The sequence below is a fragment of the Amblyomma americanum genome, chromosome 3 (genome assembly GCF_052857255.1).
Source record: "Amblyomma americanum isolate KBUSLIRL-KWMA chromosome 3, ASM5285725v1, whole genome shotgun sequence".
Taxonomy (NCBI): Eukaryota; Metazoa; Arthropoda; class Arachnida; order Ixodida; family Ixodidae; genus Amblyomma; species Amblyomma americanum.
The window spans coordinates 84,894,108-84,918,962 of NC_135499.1; the positions used below are offsets into that span (position 1 = coordinate 84,894,108).

Consider the following 24,855-nt stretch of genomic DNA (forward strand, 5'->3'; position numbering starts at 1 on the left):
TTTTCAAACCCGTGGTCGTGTCGTTTCTGATGTTTCTAGCTGTACGAACTTGTTTTGGGCTTAAATATTAAGCGACAAACTATGATGTAATTATTTAATTTTAAAGTACATGCGTTAGATCGAGAGTAACCACTCTTACCAGCAACCATGAGACACCAAGTCAGTCGGAGTGTTTTTTTACATTGTTTTCACCAATGCGGTAGTTTATTTACTACCAAAGCGTAAAACGTGAAATGGCTAGCTTACTACAGACAACTGAAAATGTCATGTATACTCTAATTTATTCAACATGCTACCTTAGAAAGCTTCCTTCAATCGCCCTGACATCGGGCTGAATTTGTCTTAAACAGAGTGATATACATGTATATGCCACCGACTCGGGGAAACGGGAGGGGGCGGCTTCCTTCATTGACTTTCTATTAAAAAGGATGTGACATTTACGTTACCGTGTAAGTATAGCATCTGCAACAGCCAGCGGAAAGTGGTTGTACTGCGTCCAAATCAGCAACTGTCGCTCTCACAATAGGGTCCTACAATTACACAATTTTGATTTCGGAACACAATTAGCATGATTTTCTTTGGAGACAGCTAATAATCAACTTTCATTATTGAGGCCCACTGCTAGCAAAGATAGTAGACATCAAAAAAAGGCACACAGCAAAAATAGTATAACACGTTACCTGAAAGAACCCTTTCGCAGTACATGGTGCGGAGGTATCGTGGCCTGCTCCCAACCCAAAGGACAGCGGTTTGATTCTCTTTGACCTCCTTTACCGTTTCAGCGGAACTGCTGTTCTGTATCGCTGCCATCTCTACTAATCAGGATTTTCTTGCAAAGCCGATGCTGTTTTTTCCGCCGAACGGCACCTTTGCCGCTGTCGCTTTAATACCCGGCAGCGGTAAGCGCCATTTATCAGCCGTCGAGAATGCGCCATGCCTTTCCTGCAACGCGTTTGCTGCTTGCCCTTGCTATTGAAAACGGGGTACACTATAATTCGCTTTCCTTTTCTTCGTTTGACCGATTTTGTTCCTTTCAAGACACGCTTCAAAATCTTATGCTGCGTTTTTCGACGCGAATGGCGTGATTGTAATGTTTCCACCTTATGATGACACGCTGGACGACTTTTTTTACCGAGTGCATTGATCAGCGTAACTAAATTGCAATGCCTTTACACGTAGTTGCAACCAATTGCATTCTCAAGTCCCACTCAAAGCGCCATTTATTTGGTTGAACATCATATGTCGCCAAAATGTATTTTCGCTTGGCTTTATGAAGTAACAGCCGGTCACCTCTAACAATAGGACGATCATGGCGCATCAGTAACCCATCATGGCGTTACTATGCTAAAAGATATCACTCTTTACTTTTATTTGTTTGTTTGCTTATGACAGCGCCACAGAACAATTCCTCTTTGCAGGGGGAAGTCAGAACAAAACAAATGCAAAGACAAAAATGAACCAAACATACTAAAAGCATTCAAAGCAAGGTCAAAAGGACACGCACGGAAGTTTACGTGCATAAATGTTTTTTGACCAGCAGGTGTCAGACAAGTAATTCAAAGAAATTGAAACACATTGCACAAAGAAAGCAACTATAACAGAGAACATACAGAGAGTTCGAAAAAGGAATCACAAAGAAAAGTATAAAATAACGGTTTTCACTACAGTTATAGGTTTGAACTATTTTTCCGGCGCTATATTTCGAGAGCGTGCTGTTTCTATACTCTGTCCCGCAGAGGCGTTCGCACTTTACAACGCGTGCATCTCCGATAACGTCGACTCTGCCAGCGAAAGCCGGTCGGTGGTGTCATTCCTGAGGGAAATCGGCCTGCCCTGGCCGCGCTCCGTCGAGGCCCGGCACAGGCACGTCCTCGACGTCGTCCTGGACCTGAACATCAACTGGGGTGTCCAGCTTTGGTTCCAGCTCAGCCTGCGACGGCTACCCCAGGAGTCGAGGCACGTGTCTAGAAACGTGTGCCATATTCTGGAGGCATTTGGGTCTTCTCATTGAGAGAGGCAAGACGGCACGAATGAAAGCAGCTCAAGGAAGAACTTGGCTCAGTTGCAAATTTTAGCACTTGAGCGCTGCCACAGCAAAATCCAATCAGAGGTGGATTAAATTTGAATTAGGAATAATAAGGGCATTTTGTTTCAAAATTTCTTTCTATTTTGCAGCTTTTAAACAGCAACTTGTTGGGCCGGCTGCCGATCCGTGCTTTCGCTATAGGTAAGACGCGCGACACAGCCAATATGAAGACAAAGAAGACGGGAGAAGGGAAGAACAAAAAAAGCTCCTCATTCTTTCTTTTCTTACCTCCAAAATATTCCAAGCAATTTTTTTATTTATCACCCGATATGCAATAAAACACACGCAACGGCTCAAAAGCGAAACTGCTCTTGACACGCCAGTGCCCTGGGCTATAATTCGAGTTGTGTTCGGTAACCTCTCCTTCGTGGGCGTGACTGATTTATAAAACGGCCGAACTGAGAGAGGCTACCTTTGCATACAGCTTCAGAGCGTCGTCTTTCGCAGGAACACTTCATCTTTCCCACACGATCGCTGTTGATGGTGCTAAAGATGCACTGCTTTGGTGACGACCTCGCCGAACGCGAAGCGCGTACCCTTTGGACGTTCATCTTACGAAACAGCCACAAATACAAAAGGCGCGAGATTCGGGCAAAAACGACGGTGAGACAGAATAGGCGCCATCACTGTTCTACGGCCGCGGGAGGTGTCTTGAGCACCACCGACTAAAGCATAAGCAGAAATTCGGGCATTTTTTTTTCACCGTAAAGTTCTTTATGAACGCAATATTTTCGCATATTTAGTACCACTACGGCACCTCTTCTTCCTTTCTTCTTTCACTCCCTCCTTTATCCCTTCCCTTACGGCGCAGTTCAAGTGTCCAACGATATATGAGACAGATACTGCGCCATTTCCTTTCCCAAAAAAAAAACAATTATTATTATTATTATTATTATTATTATTATTATTAATATTATTATTATATTTAGTAGTGTGCCGTAACAATCAATTCTCCCACAAATCCGTCCCACTCACTCTTGTAGCTTGCTGCTATTTATTGTCAAAAACTCACCCCACTGGTTTTCCATGCAAATTTTAACTACTCGGTGTAAACGCAGAATGAAGTTAAAAAGCAAGATATTGCTACGAATCGGAAGGTTAGACCATTCCCACAAATACTGTGACCAACAAACGGTTGGCGTGCTCAAGGCACGTTTACTGCTGGGACAATAGGTAGCTCGACAGAGACAAACGAAAACTCCTCGCCCCTAGAATGCCGAAGGCTTGCCAAGTCACAGACAAGACAGTTCGCCCGCAGTACGGGGCCATTAAAGGGGTTAGTAGTGCGGCATTACTCCCCCTCTCTGAAGGGCACCTCGGTGCTGCAGCAATGGTAAGCAGGACGAGAAGGGACGTCGCAGTTGTCTGCCCCCTGGTGTTGACACACGTGAGGCGCTAGCGGGCGTGTCGTCGGTGCGCAGTTCAGTGTCTGTGGACTCGTCAAAATGTGCAAGTATGACCGCACTTTTGAGACGAGTTCGCAGGTCTTCGAAGGCCTGTTGTGGCTCCTGGTCCTAGAAGAACGGTTCGCAATCTTTCGCAAGGCGGGTGAGGGGCACAGTGATCTGGGAGTTCTGCACAAAACGCCGATAATAGGCGCAGAGACCCAGAAAGCGGCGCACACTTCGCTTATCGGTTGGGACCGGAAAAGCAGCGACAGTGGGTGTCTTATCGGGGTCTGGGCTAACTCCCTCGGCGCTCACGATGTGGCCCGGAAACTTCAACTCTTGGATAGCGAAGTGACACTTTTCGGGCTTAGGGGAAAGACCGGCTGAACGAATTGCTTCCAACAGAGCAAGCAGGCGTATAATGTGCTCTTCGACATGTCTGAAAAAAATTACAACGTCATCCAGGTACACGAGGCAGGACTGCCATTTCAGATCAGCAAGTACGGTGTCCATCATCCGCTGGAGGGTTGCAGGAGCCAAGCACAGGCCGAAAGGAAGCACCCGAAATTAGCACAATTCGTCAAAGGTAATGAAAGCGGTCTTTTCCCGGTCGCGTTCGTCCACCTCGATTTGCCAATAGCCACTGGATAAATATAGCGGCGAGAAGTACACCCTGCGTCAGCCTTGTGTATACAGCGCTCGAGGAGTGCGCACCTGGCAACCAAAGCGGGATTTATGCAGTATCCTGAAGGTCTGCACCAAAGTTATCTTCCCACAGCGATTGAAAGTCGATGTGGCTCAACATTTTGCCAAGAGTGGTGTTTATAACCTAGCCGATGCGGCGAGGTTTCGCGCTGTTTCCAGGGCAGCGCACCACCAGAGTGAGCGGTCTACACAAGGTTGACGCAGACTCTACTGATGTGGCACAGCCGGTTCAGGGAGTCATCAATGCGCGTCAAAGGATAAACATCTTTCTAGTGACCTGTTTAGACGTCTGTAATCAACGCAGAACCGCAGAGTTCCTACTTTCTTTGCCACCAGGACAACAAGCGACGCCATGGTCTCGTCGACAGCTGTATCACGTCGTCCTGGAGCATTTCTTGAACTTGTTGGTGAATGGCATCCCGTTCCTTCGAAGAGATCCAATAAGGCGGCTGACATAACGGTCGCTCGTTTTTGTCTACTATACTTCGGTCCTTTGTGAGCGGTGTCTGTGTAACCTTGGAGGTCGAGGCAAAACAGTCATGGAAAGATTCGATAATGCTTTCAAGGCACAGTTTCTGATTAGTCTTGACGTTCGTGTTCAGATCAGTTTTTGTGGGAATGCTCGTTGCTTCCACCGATGCAGCTGTTTCAGACAATGTGGGCTAGTCCACGCATTCGCTAAATTCTTCGAAATACGCTATAGCTGTTTTGCCAGGCAAACACTGAGGTTCACAACAAAAATTGTTCACCAAAAGGGTGGTTTGCCCATTTTTCAGTTTAATAATTCTGCGAGCAACACAGACTTGCCGACCAAGGAGCAGCTTCATGTTGGTTTCAGCGATGCCACGAGTTCCGGGGCTGTTATCACACTTCATGTAACAATTAAACATGCTGGCTCGATCTTGACGAGATCAGTCCATGATCGTCACAGACGCGTAACTCCGTCCTGCGTGGCTCGGTATCGTTGCCAGCAGGAAATTGGGTGGAAAATGACACGACTAGACCCTGAAGGTTGGTGTCGGCACTGTACTCCCGAAGGAAATCCAAACCGAGTATCAGGTCTTTGGAGCACTGGGGCAGCACAGCAAAGCAACCAGGGAAAGTAGCACCGCGAATCTGTGTTCGTGAAGTGCAGAAGCCAATCGGCGTAACCACACGGCCACCGGCGGTGCAGATCTGAGGTCCAGACCAAGGGGTCAGAACCTTTCTGAGGGCCGTGGCTAACCGACTGCTCATTACCGAACAATCAGCGCCGGTATCCATGAGTGCGGTCACGTCGCGGTTGTCGGCGGCTACCGGGATTTCGGCAGAAACCAGTCGGTCACACGCTCACAGCCCATCGCTGTCGTTGAGGCCGTCGGATCAGGTCGTCGTTGATGTGATTGTTGCCGCGGATCGTCGGCGCGAATTGTCGGGTGGCCGCTCTTGATTCGGTCCAGTAGCGGCGGCCCTACCCCCGGAGGACGCCGTCCTCAGTTTCTCGATGGGGTGTGGGCGAACAGAACCGCCTTGGGGATGGCGACGGGGACTGGCGTCGGTGCGAGGTCAATGGCTGCACGTTATCGGACAAGTACTGCTCGATATCCCGCGGCCGTTCACCTTAGTGCGGTCGGGGTGCGTCAGGTGAAAACCCCCTTAAACCGATTCTGCGGTAGGGGCAGTGGTGGAAGATGTGGCAGTTCTTCACTGTGGTAGCAGGCCGGCCGATTGTTCGGCGTACGCCAAACGTATACGCTTTGCTCATGGTGGGCGTGGACTCCTGCGGCACGGCGGGTACAGCTAAACTGGGTAACTTAGAAAAGGTACAGGAGCGACGGGGAAGAAGGCTTGCATGATTGGCCCGCGACGACTTCGTAGTGCTTCGCTATAGGTCACCACGTGAGGTGCAGGGCTGTGGAGCTGGTGGTGAATGAACAACTCGCCGGATTTCAACACAGACCACGTCCGTTACGTTGTAGACTTATTCACGCCTATTCATTTGTAACAAAATTAATCGTGGAACGAAGCTGTAAATCCCTCACTTTATTTGCAGTCAACCCTTTCACTCAGAAGCGCTAGGCGAATAAATCTACTAAGGCGGGTAGCTACAACAGATCCGGACCACGAGAGTGAAGTAAACCAGAAGGAGAAGAATGGGGTGGAGCGCATTTGGCACGTGCTCAGATAATTAATGGCAGTTTACCAATATCTCTCAAGAGAAAAGTATATAACAACTGCATCTTACCGGCATTCACATATGGGGCCGAAACGTGGAGGCTAACAAAAAGGGCTTATCGTGAATTAAGCCAGAGTGTAAGCTTGGGCGAGTTGGTGACTGTTCACTTGCCACATAGCGCTTAACAGACACGGATGTAGGGAGACAAACAGGACGGGCGGTAACTTACAACTCCGTGTCTGTTTAGCACTATCTTGCAGTGGACGTAAATTGAGGCCATGCAGCGAGCAATAGCAAGGAAAAATGATAGGGGTAACGTATAGAGACAAGGACAGTGCAGAGTGCATCAGGGAAGAAACGCGAGTTATTGCACACTAGTTGAAATCAGGAAGAAATGGATATGGACGGGCCACATAACGTGAAGGCAACTTTACCGGTTGTCGTTAATTACACCGTAGTGGATTGCAAGAGAAGGCAAGCGTCCTAGGGGCAGGAGGAGGTTAGCTGGGCGGATGAGAATAGGAAGTTTGCAGGCAGCTGGCAAAGCACGGGGTTAATTGCTGGTATATGGGAGGTGCCTTTCTCCTCCAGTGGGCGTAGTCAGGCTGGCGACGATTTCATTTGCCATCCTGTCACTCTCAGCGATTTCACGATACTCAACAGCTACTGCGACGTGTTTCTTATGTCCAAACACGTCTCAACGCGCGCAGACAAGGTCAGATCTTTAACACTGACAGAACACAGCGGGGTGGACAGCTTATTGAACTCTATTCCTTTATGTGGCAGGTAACTAAACTTGCGCATAGCAGGAACTGTGCAAAAGTGCGTAGCGCTGCCTGCGTTTCCAAAAGAACACAAAACTTTCTTGGCACGCAGCTGCCTTTTGAGTAGCTTTACAATGCCATCGCTCTCACAGCAAATGCGCAGCTCCAGTCATTGTTCCTTTCTTGGCTTGAAGACACTCCGATAATATCAAGTATTTTGGTCATTTTTAAAATCTGTTTTACCTACGTGAGGGGTAAACCACCATTTCTTATTAACAACACAGCAGCAACCAAACCGCATAAAAAAATTCCGCGCTGCAGTGAAGCTATTAGGCTTATTTAATCGACGTGCGTTGTGCGGTTTGAAGAATATCACGCCGAGTACAACGTATGTAGCATCTGTCTGCAAAACGCGTTCTACACAGCAGGCCTTGGCTCCGTGCCAAATGTCCGTGTCTTGGGCAAAAATGCTGCCATTCAAGTTACTCCTAGGAGCCCATTCCCCACACAACTTTGTAAATTTTTGTTGTATAAATGTAAATTATTCACTCACCATCATCCTTCAAGATATAATCGGCTACACTGGGAACGTTTTTCACTATAACGCTCCAACAGCTGTAGCATTTCGAGAAATGACAATAGTGTGGCTTTTTTTTTTCAAGGTTAAACATGCACCTACAGAAAACACTAACAAACAGCTCAGAGCAAAAATACCGGAGCAAAACGAACGCATGCAGAGGTTACAGGAAAAGGCAAACCAACTCCTTAGCTCTCGCTCAGAAACACCTAGTCCAGTACAAAAATTACCAGCCCCAGCAAGTATGGAAACTGAAGACCTTAGCAATCTCCGGCCTTAGACACAGAACACAACACCCAAAGCCCCTGTTCAATGCCCTCCATCTGACAAAAATGTTGAATAGCCCACTCTCCAACAAATCATGGCCCAAATCCAGGCTTATGTGCAAGCTATGCAACAACAAATGCAACAACAATCCCTCCAAATGCAGTAGCTCCGCTGTGCAAGAATAATTCAACTCTAAAATCCAAGTCGTAACGCAGGGAGTCAGGAAACGCGCAAGACTAACTGACAACCCCCGGGCCAAAGCCCACAGAAGACACACAAGCGTGGCTGACGTCAGCAATTGTGAATCTGTTGCTAGCAGTCAAGATGGCCCCCTCCCGTAAACAAGCCCAAAACCACTTAGAAATCTGGCAATGGAATTGTAGGACATTTAAAAATAAGGACAGTTCCTTGCTTATGTTCGTTCAAAAGTCTACTATACCCCCGGATATAGTCTGTCTCCCGAAAACCCGCGTGGCTCCTTACCTTCGTGGATATTATACAATGGCACATACGGACTCGCCGAGAGTAGCTACTCTTGTGGCCAAATCAGTTATGACAGTCCCACATCAACTCCCCTTCATAGATATTAACCATGTTCTAGTTGAAGTTATGCCGCAAAAGAGGGGAAAACAGAGCACCTTTATCCTAAATCTCTACAGCCCTACAAGCCGCAAGAAGGAAGACTTTCTGCCTATACTAACAGAATGCGTCAGAATAGCCCATAACAATCCCTTGGTGGTTCTGGGAGACATGAATGCAAGACACAGCTCCTTGGGCTACATAAGCGACTCTCAAAAAATTGAAAATCTACTTGAAGCCGTTGAAATGCTAGGATTAGGGCTCGTAACTGATTCTACCTCTCCCACCAGAACAGGGAACAGTATTAGCCGAGATACCTGCCCAGACGTCACCTTCATTAAGAACATTAATCACGCAACCTTGACTAATTTAGAGGAATCCTTGGGAAGCGACCACAATATCATAAGTCTTTCTATACCAACTGCCAAAATCAGAAGAGCTCTGGGAAATGTACAGATCACGGAATGGAAAAACTTCAGAGAATGCCTGCCGCCAAAAGGATCGAGCCATTAAAAATATTCAAGAGTGTACTCAACTAATCAAAGATGCCCACTCAAGCAACACTCAAACCATCCAGCGGACCGTAGAAGCACCGGAAGTAGATCGCCACCTATTGCATCTATGGGAGGCTCGAAAAGGCCTCACTAAACGCTGGAAAAAGCAGCGTCTCAATAGAAAACTACAACTACGAATTGCTGAGATTACACGGCAAGCGCAAGCATATGCTATACAACATTTACAGAACGACCTGAACGACCTGGCAAGCACAAGCATATGCTATACAACATTTACAGAACGACCTGGACTCCGTGTTCTTGTGGTGCCTGTCCTGGAAGATGTCTCTTAATTTATCCAAATGCAATCTCGTAAGGTTTACAACTAAAAAAAACAACCAATGCTTACCAATTATGTCATGGATGGAACTTGCCTGTCGGTTGCAAGCGAATACAAATATATGGGGGTTGTATTCTCTGCCAATTTGTCATGGAATGCTCATATACATAACATTACTTGAAGGCTAGTCGAATGTTAAATTTACTCAGACGAAACTTTAATCAGGCACCAACTAAGCTAAAGGAAAAGACCTCGCGATCTTTCCGAAAATCTGGGGTGGCCGCTGCTTGAAACCAGAAAAAAATACCTGCGCTTGTCGCTATTTTATAACATCTTTCACTCTAGAACAGGCATCGACAAAGATAGATATCTAAAGAAACCAACATTTGTATATGCACGAACGGACCATTCCCGAAAAGTGCGTGAATATGCTTGCCGGATAAACTTATTTAAGGACAGCTTCTTCCCTAAGACAATACATGAGTGGAATGGTTTGCCAGGAGAAATTGTTTCCGGGACCCCTTCGTCTTTTATCCAGTATCTGAAAATTTTCTTTTTTAATGGGTTTTAGCATTGCATTTAACTTCTCATGCCTGTTTTTCCACTTACCATTAGACAGTTTGATTAAGTGACGCAAATATCAAGGCAACTACGTGTATACGTATCGTATTATTTTTCATTGCTTGTTCCCTGCCTTTCAGTTTGCAGCTGAATTTGTATTATATATCATCTGTGGACTCATATTGTTTTTTTCTTTTCCCCCCTACACTAATGCCCGCAAGGGCGCTGTAGGTATGTAAATAAATAAACAAACTATCTAGACGAAACTTGTCTGAGTTTTGCGTTTCCCTGAAAGGCATCCTAAGCACAGCACAGACATGGACCATCTTAAGATGCATGATCGACCCGAATAAGGCCAAATCAGTTACCAGCCCAACTCTGCAAACAGTTGGCCATAAGTTTCAAGGCACAGACCAAGACCTCATAGCAGCCATGCATCGCAAGTGCATAGGAGAACACACCCCTCCATGTACCCTGACCTACGAATGACAAGAAAATCCAAGCTTAGACGCCCCTTTAACGGTATCTGAAGTTTATGCTGCAGCAAGAACGGCTCAGCGGAACACAGCACCTGGCGGAGACAAGGTTACCATCGCTATAATTCGAAACCTCAGCAACGGCCATCTGAAGGACCTAACAGACTACATGAACAAGGAATTATGAAAGGCCAGGTACCGGCTGAGTGGCGCCATGCGGACATCACTATGATTCCCAAGGCAGGGAAACCCCCGGTAGCAGAGTCCCTCCGCCCAATCTCCCTAACCTCCTGTCTGGGCAAAATGTATGAAAGAATCATACACACCAGACCTCAGAACTATATAGAAGATAACAACTTTTACCCCTACACTATGATGGGATTCCGAAAAGGCGTCTGTACACAAGATGCCTTCCTAAGGGTTAGCGAAGAAGTGATTAATACAACACCCACCCACGGATAAAACCTTCTTTTAGCCCTGGATTTAAAAGGAGCCTTTGACAACATCTCTCATCAGGCTATCCTAAAGGAGCTTAGTGGTCTAAACTGTGGAGAGATAATCTTTTAACTACATCAAGGCTTTCCTCTCCAACAGAACCGCCACCATAGGCATTGGTGAAGTCCGTTCTCAACCCTTCCCCATGCCTAACAAGGGTACTCCTCAAGGGGCTATAATATCCCCCTCCTCTTCAATATTTCTTTGCTAAAACTAGCAAGAAAGCTTCAAACGCTGCCCGACATAGGCCTATTACACGATCTATGCCGATGATATAACTCTATGGGCTACACACGGCTCCTTAGCCCAAAAAGAAGCCATACACAGGGTTGAAGAATTTGCTGCGGAAAGTGGTCTGGAATGTGCCCCGCAGAAGTCTGAGGTCATTAGACTCCACAAACTACCTTACACATCCCCAGGAGAAGTTGAGCTTTTCCTGGGAGGACGCAAGAATAATGAAGTGGATAAGATCCGGATACTGGGGCTTTGGCTTCAAAGTAACCTCAGATCCGACCGTATGATCAGAACCATCAAAACAACCGTTAATCAAATCTCAATAAGGATCCGCCGTATTACCTGGCACCGCAAGGGTATGAGAGAAGAGGACACCCTTAGACTCGTCCAGGCCCTAGTTATGAGCAGGTTAACATACGGCCTCCCTTACCAAAAACTGGGCAGTGTGGAAAACAGCTATCGATACAATCATAAGAGGGGCTTACAAAACTGCCCTCAATCTTCCAATAGCAACTTCTACAGAACGACTCTTAGATCTTGGTCTGCACAACACTTTTACCGAGCTCCAAGAAGCCCTCTTGGAAGTCAAAAAGAACGGCTTATAACAACAAATGCGGGAAGGACAATCCTGTCTAAATTAGGGAAATGGCCGGGGCTGGAGACAAGAGGCAGTAAAACTTCTCTTCCAATCCGAACCCGAGAGATGATCACCGTTAGCCCAATCCCGCGTCACGTGCATCGTGCTCATCAGAAAGGCAGGTGACAAGCGAGAGCAAAGGCAATCCAGAAACAACCGACAAGAACTGTTGCCTTTTTACTTAAGGGCGCAGAAATACGGGAAAGTTCTCAGTCGCTGCGATTGACCACCAACTAAAACCGGCTATCTAAACGTCTTTCTATGCAGAAAACCCTTCCTCTTCAGAGGCTCTGGCAATAGCTATCACCATCAAACACAAAGACCAAAAAGGAGAGTCCTCCCACGTCATAAGAGACTCCCAACAAGCCTGCCGAGACTTTCTTAATGGCAGGCTTCCCTCAAAAGCAACACAGCTATTTGGCAATCTAAGCCAAACACACAAACTAAAATGGACACCTGGTCACGAAGGACTAGCTGGCAATGAGGTAGCCAACGATCTAGCCCGAGATTTACCCAACCGGGCGGATCCTCATCCCTACCCCACGCCCATGCTTAGCACCTATGGTGACAGATTAGAACATATTAGGCTGGAGCGCAGAAAATACCCACCCCCTCACAAGAAACTCGACTCCTCTGAAGCCATAGACTGGAGGAAAATTCAGACCAACACTTTCCCTAACCTGTTCATCCTACACAAGATTAGCCCCACTCAATATCAGAATAGATGTCCTTGGTGTGGAGCTTGCCCTACGCTCTACCACATATGGTGGGAATGCACAGCGTAACCAAAACACTTAAATGTGTCCAACCCGACATATGAGCAATGGGAGGCGGCCCTGACCAACGAGGCCCTTGATCATCAACTAAAGTTGGTTCAGCAAGTCCGTCAGTCAGCGAAAGCCAGTGGCGCCTTGGACTAGGGGTCCCACCCAAGTTGCTCGAGCAACCTTCCCGAATTACAATAAAAGTTTTATCTCTCTCTCTCTCTGGCAATTCATTACCGCGCTCCCCATCTTTCAAAAACAACTATATCCCCTCAGCATTTGGCCCCACACGCCATGGTAACGTACTTCAATAGCTGGCCCACGGCCTAAGTCGGTTTGGCATTCTTAATGTTATCCCAAGTCGTTTTTATCGGCTGTGCGAATTTGCTGCAGTATTGCGTGTTGTATCTCCGTTTATCTCGAGTGGCCATTGTGGATGACCCTAAAATGTAGGCTTAACGTAGGCGCTCGGAACCCATCTAACGTGCCAAGTGGTCTCACTTCAGCGCACTGCCTCTCCAGGTACAGCCTGCGCGTGAGCGCCATTCCGACGAGCGTGCACTGGCAGCGGTGGCTCAGTTTGACGTCCACGCGTGGCGCACGGCTCCGCTACGCGAGGACCTTTTACGCGCTGTTCAACGCCGACAACACGCCCACATCGCGGATCGAAGACCTGCTGGAGACGGAGGATGCTGTCAACAACATCATCTCGAGGCACGACTCCGTCCATTCATTGATATGCATGTGTACTTCAGTCATCATGGCAAGCTTGGACATTTATTCACTCTACACATCTCAAAGCCTCGAAAACCTAATGCTTTGAGCGAGCAGGGTAAGATTCATAAACAGGCTACGATGCTAAAAAGAAAGCAGATATTCACGCCATACGTGAAAGCACAGTGGCATAGTAGCAGCTTAACTCATTTTTTGGCTATTGCATTGGAGGAGCAAATGCTCTTTTTTAATAATAAACAAATATTCCACCGCTACAAGGAGGCTAGTAACGCAGTGTTTTATTTTGCAGGAAGATATATGGTGTTCCTAATAAGCTTCATTACTTGTGACTAGACAGCCTTTCTTTTTCGGCCTGTCTGTCTAGTGCCTGTATGGAATTCATGGCGTCAACAGATGCAATTTACTTGAGGTTCGTCGAGTGATCTTATATTCGTTGTTTCATTTTCATTCTCGAGAGCATTCCATGACGTTTTCATTAGTGATGCGTGCAGTCGATGTTTTGAAATTCGACCCGAGACCGTATGGCCGTGGCGTTAGTCTCTTTTTCATACGACGCGCTAACGTAATGACGAAATCAATTGATGTGTTGTAGATCTTCAGCAAAGCAGCGCACTCCAAGCAGCGCAACTGCTTTAATGTGGTTGAATGGTTAACACAGAAGCTTATACTGGGCATTTAAATGAGCCCCATAGACAAATGTCCGCCCGACAAGGCAACTGGGCCTGACGTTGTCGAGTTCATGTCAGCTCCCAGATTGGTCAGCCCGAAGAGCGACTCGACCTGCTCATGTCGGATTCATGTAAGCAGATATACACACAGGTCGAAAACCGGAACAAGAAAACCCGTATTCAGTTATTTATTATTATTATCGTTTCAAACCACCATTGGCGAATAAAGAATGTGCACGTTTGCATGAACTCGACAACATCTGCGCATGCCAGCCTGCCGTGCTGAAAATTTCCTATCGGGCTCGTGAAAACGCTCAACGGTAGTGCTGAGCGGCCGTCGGGTCGAACTGAGTCAGCCTAATTGCAGGCATTGAGTTGACTCAAGCCGACACACCCAGCGAAGTGCAAAGTCAAGGAATCAAATTCGTAGGAGCAGAAAGGAGGAATGGGAACCAGTTCTGTACTTGCGCCTCCGCGCCTCGGAGATTCAGGCAGCGCGCCGAGATTTGGACGCCGCCTTTGCGCACCTGCAGGGCCCTGCTCTATAAAGAAATTAACTACTAAGTAGCCTCCAATTAAGCGCAACCGTACAGCTAATGTCGCCTGCCAGCTGTACTGGTTAGCTTAGTTGGTAGAGCAACGACCCCCGGACAAGCCGTGGTGCAGGCTTGGATCCCCGGACCGGGAAGAATTTTTCTTCGATAGCAAATTTTCTTTGAGAACTGTAGCGCTTCTCATTGATTGTATCCGTATGGCTGTTCTTTGTTGGACGCTAATTAATACGGTTCGCAAAGGAACAGCGGTTCATAATTGTCAGCGAGGTACTAGAAGTGGTAAGGGAATTTCGTCTATATATACTATAGGGCAGGTAGTAACCGCTGATCCGGATCATGAAAGGGAAATGCGGTGGAGCGCATGTGGCAGCTTCTCTCAGATCATGAATGGTAGTTTACCAGTATCCCTCAAGAGAAGAGTAAACAACAGCTGTATCTTACCAGTACTCACCTATGGGGCAGAAACGTGGAGGACAACGAAAATGATTCAGTTTAAGTTAAGGACAGCGCAGCGAGCTATGGAAAGAAAAATGATAGGTGTAACGTTAAGAGACCGGAAGAGTGCAGAGGAGGTGAAGAAACAAACGCGGGTTAATAAATCCTAGTCGAAATGAAGAGGAAGAAATGGGCTTGGGCAGAGCATGTGATGCGAAGGCAAGATAATCGCTTGTTAATTCTTAAGGGTAACGGAGTGGATTACAAGAGAAAGCAAGCGTAGCAGGGGGCGGCAGAAGGTTAGGTGGGCGGATGACATTAATAAGTTAGCGGGGATAAGGTGGCCGCGGCTTGCAAAGGACATGATTAATTGGAGAGACATGGGGGAGGTCGTTGCCCTGCAGTGGGCGTGTCCAGGCTGATGATGATGATTATGATGATGATGATGAATTAATACTAATCATTTATGTGAAATGTATTTCACCTTGAGCGATTCTCCTTGACACACTAGACGAAGATTGCCCTGCTCGACGCTAGGGGCACTGCGGACTTGACTCAATAGAATCGCGCTAACGTGAACACCCACTCCTCGCCTTTACTCAAAAGAGAGCAGTGTCATTTGTCTAGCGGATTGAGAACCTTCCTCCCGTAGCTTGAAACGAAGTGGCGCGGCATTGTGTTCAGCGCTTGGATGAAGTATAACTGTCAGAGTCGCTGACAGGAAAAAATTGTTTAAGAGGCGAAAACCGCCGCACGAATCGCGTCAAAGGTTAAAGGTGCAGAGCTCTGTGATACAAGGGCACATGCGTGGAAGGATGAATTGCCCGAACTCACGCTGTCATGCGCACATTCATCCTAATGGTCTGTTTAAACTCTCGACTCATCTTACACAAGGAACATTGAGAACAAAAGGAGCAATGGATTCGTCTTTTTGCTTAACCGAGCGCTTGCGCTTTTATAGCTTTTTTTAACTATAAGCACCCAGCTGTCTTCTCCGTGCGCAATGCTCAATGCGTGGCTCGGAGCTCCGTTAAGGCACTTTTTTTATAATGTCCGTGCTTAGACCCCAGTGACCCTAAACGGAACACTCCTGTGGCAGGAGTGCGTTTCCACCGAAGGCAGAAATTTTTACGCTTCTGTTTTTACGCTTCCATTGCTCCGCTCTGTATAGGTCGTCCCGTTGGGCTCGCGAGGTCCAGTTGGTGTTTCCAAAACCCACACCCACAGTTTGGCTCCGCCGCGATGGCTCAGTCGCTATGGCACTCGGCTGCTGCCCCCAAAGACGCGGGTTTGATCCCGGCCGCGGCGGCCGAATTTCGACAGAGTCGAAATTCTAGGGGCCCGTGTACTCTGCAATGTCAGTGCACGTTAAAGATCCCCAGGTAGTAGAAATTTCCGGAGCCCTGCACTACGGCGTCCCTCATAGCCTGAGTTGCTTTGGGATGTTAAACCCCCATAAACCAAACCATAAACCAAACCAAAACCCACAGCTTGAGTGAGGATGAGAAGAGGAAAACAAAAGAAGTGTCTCCGGGTCACTCGTGCCTACAGGTCAGTGCACGGTGCCGCCCGGGAAGCTCGGTCAGTGCGCCTTGGCGTAGTCGGCTTGCACACCCCCAATGTGAGCAGCGCGCAGTGGATGGCCTTCCTGGGAGCCCACTTGCGGCCGCACGAGCTGCGCGCTGACGACCGGATGCTGCTCACGGACGGCGCGCCCTTCGCGGCGCTTAACCGCCTGCTGGCCCGCTTCACCAACCGCGAGCTGCTGCGCTTCGTGGCCTGGTGGTTTGTGCAGGAGCACGCGGACATCGCCCGCAGCCAAGCTCTGCACACCATCCACAAACTGGGGCCCGCAGCCGAAGACGCGAGGCACGTTTTCAGCGGCGTCGCTGCGCTGATGCGTATACGTGAATTCGAACTCGTTATAAAGGGACATTTGAGGACAACTACATCCAATTTTTGTTCTTTGCAAAAAATGGATTCTGCGCCTTACTGGATAGTTTGACGTTATTTTTCGCAGTAAAAGACGCATTTATTCCTCCGAAACACTGATTTTAAAATGAAAATTCTTTGTAGCCACTCGATTCAATCTCTTCGCGTCTAGATCTAAAGTGAATGGTGGTGTAGCCTGTCGTGTATAAGCACACAGAAATTTCTCTGAACATCACCGCTGTCAACCTGCGGAAACGGCTGGTGGCAGCGATAATTGTATTTCAGTCTCAGTTTAACTTATAAAACCTCCGACCTCAGTAAGAGCAGGCGCTTTTTCATTACAACCCGCTATTCTGTCGATCATACAAACTTGAATTTGTCCTCAGCATACTCAGCAAGCATCATTGATACTGGCCCACAATGGTGAACAAAAACCGCTGTGACAGCAAAAAAAATTATTCGCCGCATGTGGTAGTATGCTCTGAGAGTAAGTACCCAGAAGCCAGATAAAAAAAATGGATTGTGCAACCCTTGCTACAGTTAGAACGAGAGGTACTTCCTTTTACCAGCAACTTAAGTGACGGGCCGCAAGCTGCTTGATTTTCTTCTTGATTTACGAGCAGTTATTTTCTGTCTTCACCGTGTTACTTAGTTTTTCATAGCTTGTCCGATAGACAGCAAAACACAGGAGTCGGTCGCGGGTAACTTAGGTGCATGCCTTTAGTTGCGTGACTGCGATTTCACTCACCACTTGTCACCGGTCGTCACATGCCATTATTAGTGGGGGTGGCATGTGCCAAATCCGGCCGTTGTAGGCGCCCTAAGCAAGGCCAGCGACGCGATCGTATAGGCTGCCTTGTCGGTCGCTGTTTACCATGCTTAATGTGGAATAAACGTGGTTGCATACATTAATTCACTCATTCTCCAGCTCTGTTATGTAATGACTCCAAGATCACTTGTGACGCAGACTTTCGTAAAGAATTCTCGATCGAACAAAGTTTAACCTTGAAAAATGGTTATGATGGGCGTGTTCAGGAGAAGTCACAGGTCGTCTGGTCTCCATCGTTTTTAATGAAAACGCGATACTACTTTGTGTCAGCTCTTGGACGTGGGCTTGAATTGAGATGTCATATTGACATATCTCCAGACTGCAGGCGGGCAGAATTGCACGTACGAGGTGCGCACAAAGGATGGTAGAGAGACTGTGACAGCAACAGATCTGACATTATACGTCACAACGATTCTGACAATGATATCAGCGCCAATCGACGTTTTTTCCCTTCGCATCAGGCCTATCACCTGCTATGCGGTTGCCGAAAGCCGATACGAGTCGACGCTGCTGCCGCACCGTGTCGCCTCCGCTCTGCAGCAGTCAGGCGTGGTCGCGGTGAAGGTCATCTTCCGGGACATCAAGGCGGCCGCGTCTCGTCTGATTGCAGCAGCCGCGTGGATGGATGAAAAGGCGCGCAAAGAAGCCGTCGCCATCATCAGCAGCGTTACGCTGGAGCCCTGGTCCGCACTGTTCCTAGAGGGCTCACGCCTGGCCAGTGACGAGCCGACACCAGCCGCCCTAGCAGTCGCCACAGAAGAGCAGTGGTGGCCTCCCCCACACCGCACGGTCTTCGACAGATGGCTGGACGCCGCGCGGCAGCACAAGTTACTCACGGCTAACTGGCCCTTGGATGACTCGTTGTTGCAGCGCCACTCGCGCCTACTGGAGTACGACGCCTGGTGGAATAGCGTGCACCTCGACCCGAGCGTGGTGACGGGGCTAATGGTCGACGCTGGCGCGCCGCCGCCGGCCCTCTACGGAAGCCTGGGGGCAGTCATGGCGCAGGCAGTGGTGCAAGCCCTGGACTACAGGGTGACTTTTCTCTAGCATTCCTCTCGCGCAGCAGCTCCCCTTCGGCTAGCCTTAAACGACCACTGTTTTCACGTGATAGCGTTAAGGAGCTCGTGTCGCAAAAAACTAGCATCAGCGTCGTCGGTGTTGTTAACCTCGATCGAAAAATACGCGAAAACTCCCCAGAGAAGCAACCTAGCAGGCAGGTGGCCCACATAGGTCACGTCACCTTGTGGCGTCATCGCAACCTGCCCACCGGACTGCGAGCAAACTGCGCACCGTGGCAGGTGGCAGTTAATAATTGGCCGTGAGAGGTTGCTCGGCAACAGCCTACTGGGTCGCAGATGCCCCACCGCTGGCAGCACCTGCCATCGTATGGCAGTGCCGCATCACTTAACTGCTGCACCACTGCGCCAGGGGTAGTATGAGGACTCCCAAGGATCTATGAATCTTAGAGAATGACCAGTTCTGCACATATGGGCATTAACCCATTAAAACTATCGCGATATACCCTTACGGCGCAGCTTAGGTGTGCCCTCAAATTTATTGGAATGCAGGTGGGCGCGCTCCCCATGCGCAGGCAAAGTAATACATAGGAGAGAGAGGCTTTCTCGGTGTCCGAACCGAAATCGCTGATGGCGAGCGGGAAGACAGCAGTCAGAGAGAAAATATAAAAAGTAAGCCTGCATTGTTTGTCTTCAGCCAGAACAATTTTATTAACGAGTTGGAATTTAAAGAAGGAACATTTAAAACCGTAGTTACTCTGATGATGTTGATGTTTTTTTTTTGCAAGGGCTACAGATGGTCATATAGCGCTAGACTCAAGGAATATGGTTTACACACACACACACACACACACACACACACACACACACACACACACACACACACACACACACACACACACACACACACACACACACACACACACACATACATATATATATATATATATATATATATATATATATATATATATATATATAGAGAGAGAGAGAGAGAGAGAGAGCTAGGTCAGTGGAGTTATCAGATATGAAATCGGTTAAAAGTGAATAGAACGAGTATGTTCGGAAATTTCTGCAATTTTTGACTGCGCCAAAGCTCGGAATAAAAATTCAAAAATAGGTCCCAGAGTCAAACACTGATGGAGGAACATCGTGTGAGCACTAAAAAAAAAAACAGGAAAATAAAACAGCGGTTTCAACATAAAAAGGTTAAAATCTCAGAAATTTCAGAAATTTGCATAAACAATTGAATGCCCTATAAAATACGCAGAAGAAAGTAGACAAGAAAAAGTACGGAGCGTATATTGTAGCGAAGAGGAAGTCGACTCGAGATCGCCCCGTGCCGACGACGCTGCTGCTGGCGGACCTGCCTGTTCCTGTGTTCTTGTGCTCCTGCTATCACCACCTGCGCTCGCCGCCGGCATCTACGTGAAGCAAGCCGTGACCATACAATTTTAAACGGCCTTAGTGAGCTAAATTCTTCAACACCATTCAGAAAAGGTATTCCACTTTAATTCAGCCAAAAAAACTAGCGATATATCTGCCGTAGTTGGCCTCTGGATTTGGCGATGAGCGCTTGTTCTAAGATGCAAAATGCTTGTTCTTAAGATGAGGAAACTTATTGCTGGTGAGTAAGGAGAACGTAAACTTCTTTGAGTAAAGAGCTTGTCTGAAATAAGGCAGCGATTCATGTATTTTGCATGAGTCCCTAGCCTGATGACATCCTCAGCCATGGCCACTTAACTACTTCCGAATATAACCAACAGGCCACCCACAGTCGCAGACATAAGCTTACGGTAATACTATGCGATATTTGTAATCATACCCCAGAGGAAGGTCAGGGCACGGAGATCTGAAGGAGCTACTTGGCGTAACTGGCTCAATTGCGCGGAAAATGGTAAGAGTGTCTTCGATCAGACAATGAGAACCTTCCCGTGAGGACGAACAGATTACGTGTTAACTTTTTAAATTGATTTCGGAAGGCTCAGCAGCCGAGGAAATCACAAGCATTCCAGCGGCGCACTGCCTGAATTTAAAGGAACGCTATAGGAGAGTACTATGTCAGGCTAGACTGATAGGTTAGCTTTACGTGATAGTAATTATGTCATTTTTATTGTTACTAAAGTTATGTTAAGCCAGAAACTTTCGTAAAAGTGCACTACACATGGCGCCGCTACGTGCTGACACGTACATCTGCGGCTGCTGACGTATTTATGCGCTTTCTCGAAGAACATTATTTCTCTATCAATAGGCAATTGCCATCGCAACGCGAAGAAAGCAGCGCGGCGAGCGCAGCCATGAATGTGAATATTCACACAATTAAAACAGCGGGAAACAGACGACTGGGATAAAGGCTAAAAAGAAGAGCGCTGAATCTTTCGCATCGAATTATTTGCGTTCATGGTGCGCGTGACCGTTGTACGCAGCAAGTTCAGAACCGAAGGCTTCCCGTGGCATTCCCGCTTCATGTTGGCTAGGTGGTCGGTGAAGCGGTTTCGTTATCACTTCAGCCGTCGAACAGGCTACTTCGTGTCAAATTCGGGAGCGACAGCAATCCTCACCTTCCTGAAGTCCCTCGCCTCGAGTCCTGCAAGCAGACCGCCACATTTCCGCGCACCCAAGCGGGTTCGTTGATGGCCCTACTCCTGGTCATCGGTTCCTTCGGGGGCACCGCCGAACACTCGGATAGTTCACAGAACTTATCACTTTGGGACAGCTCTAGATTACACCTATGTTGGGACTGTGCTAGGCACGCAGTTCCGTGACACCGTATCGTATCCAATGTGCGACTGGGCCCCCGGCCTTTCTCACTCCAGACCTAGTCCCACCCGGCGCCTTCTGTGCCTTATGGCACGAACCTGTAACGTGTTCTTCCTGGGTCTGGCAACGACAGTTTCTACAACGTGCGCCGCGTAGCTACTGCTTGGACGCATTAAACACCATGCATTCCACCTGTATACCACGTTTCACTCACGTGATTCCCACTGCGGCATCTTTAAACGCGAATGTGCTGCAGCAAACATGTTTCAATAAAATAAGTCGAGCGTTGCCAGGTAGGAGTTCTCATTAACCAGAGCTTCTGCCAAGGGCAAGTCTGATTTCATTGTTTTAGGAGTTTGGGCAGTGCTCTCCTAAAAATACTGCTGCTACAAAAAAGAAAAAAATTATGGTCGATTAGTTAGGCCAAGTGCGAATTAGTTGCGCTAGGAGTTCGGATTTCCATTCTGTTCCGGGGTTCGTATTCACGGATGGCAGTTGTTCGGATAAGGATAATGGATTAATATTCATATATACGCAATTGGTCATTCTCTACATTCATAAATCCCTGGGAGTCGTCATACCCCTCCTGGCGCAGTGGTGCAGCGGTAAAGCGATGCGCCACTGCACTTCTATGGCAGGTGCCGCCATCGGTGGGGCTTTGGTTGCTTGGGTTCGGTTGTGATCCAGGTCGCTCTTGCCGAACAGCCTCTCACAACTAATTCAGCAGCGGCCCTGACACAGTGAGCAGGTTGCTCGGTGTATACTATTTATACCTGGGCACGTTGCCTGCAAACCGGTGGCCAGGTGAGCAGCCAGCCTCAAAACACGCTTCAGACAAACACAACGGATAAATGCGGGGAATCGCCACTATAAGTGCTAGCACACTAAAACAACACTTTTGTGATTTCTTAACACTGCACAATTATGAAAACTCTTCCCGTCTCTCAGCCAGTTTAAATTAGCATGAAGATATAAGTTCTCACCGTATTGCATGCAACTGCCAGTTTCGGTCTGGTTTCCCGCGTTGCCCTTTCTTTCAGACCTTCGCTGACCTTAAGTGCTTTCATAACACCACTCGCTTGTTTCTTGTTCCACATTGCGCCGTGTCTGGCCTGATTTGTCATAGCTGTGTGTGCGGTTTCATGAAGCGCCAATTCTGCGTTATCGCTGGCTTTTATGAAGAGCAGCAGCGCCCCTGCGCCTTCGAAATGCCACCACTGCGCTTGAATGATAGGCGCGCACACAGCCAAGAAACCTCTCCGGCACGTCATGTATCATCGGCGTCTAAAACATGGTCCTGTAGCACCTGGACACAACCATGGCAATTGACGGGGGCGACGTCGTGGAAAATGCCTCGTAAGCAGTGTTTTGTTGCGAACAGTGCATTAAGCGCTCTACCCATTAACTCGCTATGCCGATACCTATTTTCTATTGTCCTTCATGTACCATACTTTATCATGAAAATTGGCAGCGTGAAAGAAACAGACAAGGATGAAGAAATATAGACGACAGGACAAGCGCTAAGCGCTGCCCCAGCGCTTGTCAGCGTTTCTCCTGTCGTTCATGTTTCTAAATCTTCGTCCCCATTTCTTTTGCGCTGCCACTTTCTATGATGAATCACCGACTAGCCCGCACCAAGATACTAATCGAGGCCATACTTTCTTCGCTCCGTGCCGACAGGTGGGCACCTTCCTGGACCACGAGCGGAAGCTGCGCGATTGGCTCTCTCCGGCCAGCCGGCGGGCCTTCCTCGACAGGGCGGTGTGCGCCGAACGCGAAGACGTCCTGATGGGCGTTGCTGCCTTGGGGGTGCTTCTGGAGGCCTACCGCACCTCCGTGGTCAACGAGAGCGCCTACTACGACGTTCGCGAATTCAGGACTCGCCTGACACCAGAGATGATGCTATTCGTGGCATTCTGCCGAACTCGCTGCACGCTAGGCCGGGGATGCAACGAGCTTGTCCGGCACGTGACCGCCTACTCCAGGGCGTTCGGCTGTGCCACGCGGGCGGTCAAGTGCTCCTTCTTCGGCGAGTAGCAGCATCGAGGCCGAAGTGTTCTCTTCGGACACGGCAGTCTTTCAGCGCACAATAACATTTTACCAGTACATACGGATTTTGTAGCGAGCTAGTCAGTTGTATCCCGAAGAATGCAGAACTGAATAACCACGAAGAAAGACGGACATTCAAGGCACGTCCTGTGTGATGTGTGTGTCACTCTTTACAGTGCTTTGTTCCTCTCAAATATATTCGATTTTCATGTTTGTTTCAACTTCTGTTTTGTGCCTGCTTGTACTTCCTGCAGGTTCACCTGAACAAACAGTTTCACTGATCATTTTTGCAGTACAATTGTATCAACAACTTTGACTCCTCTTTGTCTATGTTGCCTTAAAGGGACACTGAGGAGAACCCTGTCAAAATTTTTTTGCTAGCAATATCTGATAGTTCGGCATTTCATGACTTTGTTGACGCTTGTCCGGGAGCGAAGTATGCATTTATTTCAAAGAAATTTGGAATCGAAGTTGAAAAATTTTTTCCCGCTGCTCCGATTCAAACTCGACAACTCTTAAGACGACACGGAGAACTCCTATGACGACACAGAACGGAGTGACGTGAAACGTGACGTAAACGGAGACTCCGTGATTTCTGGCGACTAGCGGTGCGGTCTAGCAGCTGCCGACATGAAAGCTACCGCCGCCGCACGTTGAGGGCATCTATCGGGGGTCGCCACCGTCGCTTCGTTTACGTTTGCACCGGCGTCTTGCCAGCGTTACGACGGATCCCGTTCCCGAACCCGACGACGTAGTTCTCGCAAAAACTCTGGCCTGCATTTCAGCGACCTCAGCCCCACAGAGCGTGCGATGCTTTTGAGGGAGCACGGTGAGGTTAGGCGCCGGCGGGTGGTTTCCCCCTTCCTCAGAGAGCAGCCGTAATGCAAACTAAATATCATAACCCCAGTGCGGGGAGTCGCGAGGGGTGCGTTGCGCCCATCGGAGGCTGGCCGGGGCTTTGGGGCCAACGGATTGTGATTCCTTGAACGGAGCGGTTGCACGGCGCAGCAGGCAGCGTCGAGGTCTCCCACGGTTGCAAGGGCCAAGTTATTTATTTTTTGCCACAAAAAACAAATGGGTGCTCGAGGGCGGTCGCGTTTAAAGTCGGCGGCTTGAAACCAAATCCGGCGCACGACGCTTCAACGGCTTCCGTGAGATACAACGGGTCCACTGGATCTGCCAACTTGCATGTACCTTCAGATATGTACTGTGAATAGATTAAAATAGCCGAGCTCTAAAAGAACAGCTCCGCCGAACTGCCGCCGCTATTGAATATAACGCGCACATCGCCGCGGAGCCAAATCAGTCTGGCCGGGCCGGCGGCGGCTGGCGCACTCAGCGCGAAATAGGTA

The 24,855-nt window shown here is 48.3% G+C and overlaps 2 protein-coding genes across 2 annotated transcripts in view; both read left to right on the plus strand.

The window, feature by feature from the left end:
- Positions 1 to 2,104, plus strand: part of LOC144123871 (uncharacterized) — a 29,069-nt gene extending 26,965 nt beyond the window's left edge. The window contains exon 4 of the mRNA XM_077656596.1: positions 1,737 to 2,104. Coding sequence (XP_077512722.1) covers positions 1,737 to 2,011 — 275 coding nt within the window. The 3' untranslated portion in view covers positions 2,012 to 2,104. The remainder of the gene's footprint in view (positions 1 to 1,736) is intronic.
- A 10,202-nt stretch (positions 2,105 to 12,306) lies between these two features.
- LOC144123872 (neprilysin-2-like) lies at positions 12,307 to 23,634 on the plus strand. The gene is made up of 5 exons (XM_077656597.1): positions 12,307 to 12,491; positions 13,045 to 13,236; positions 16,466 to 16,783; positions 18,137 to 18,710; positions 23,135 to 23,634. The coding sequence occupies exons 1-5, from the start codon at positions 12,307 to 12,309 to the stop codon at positions 23,489 to 23,491; spliced, it is 1,626 nt and encodes a 541-aa protein (XP_077512723.1). The 3' UTR covers positions 23,492 to 23,634.
- Positions 23,635 to 24,855: the final 1,221 nt, after the last annotated feature.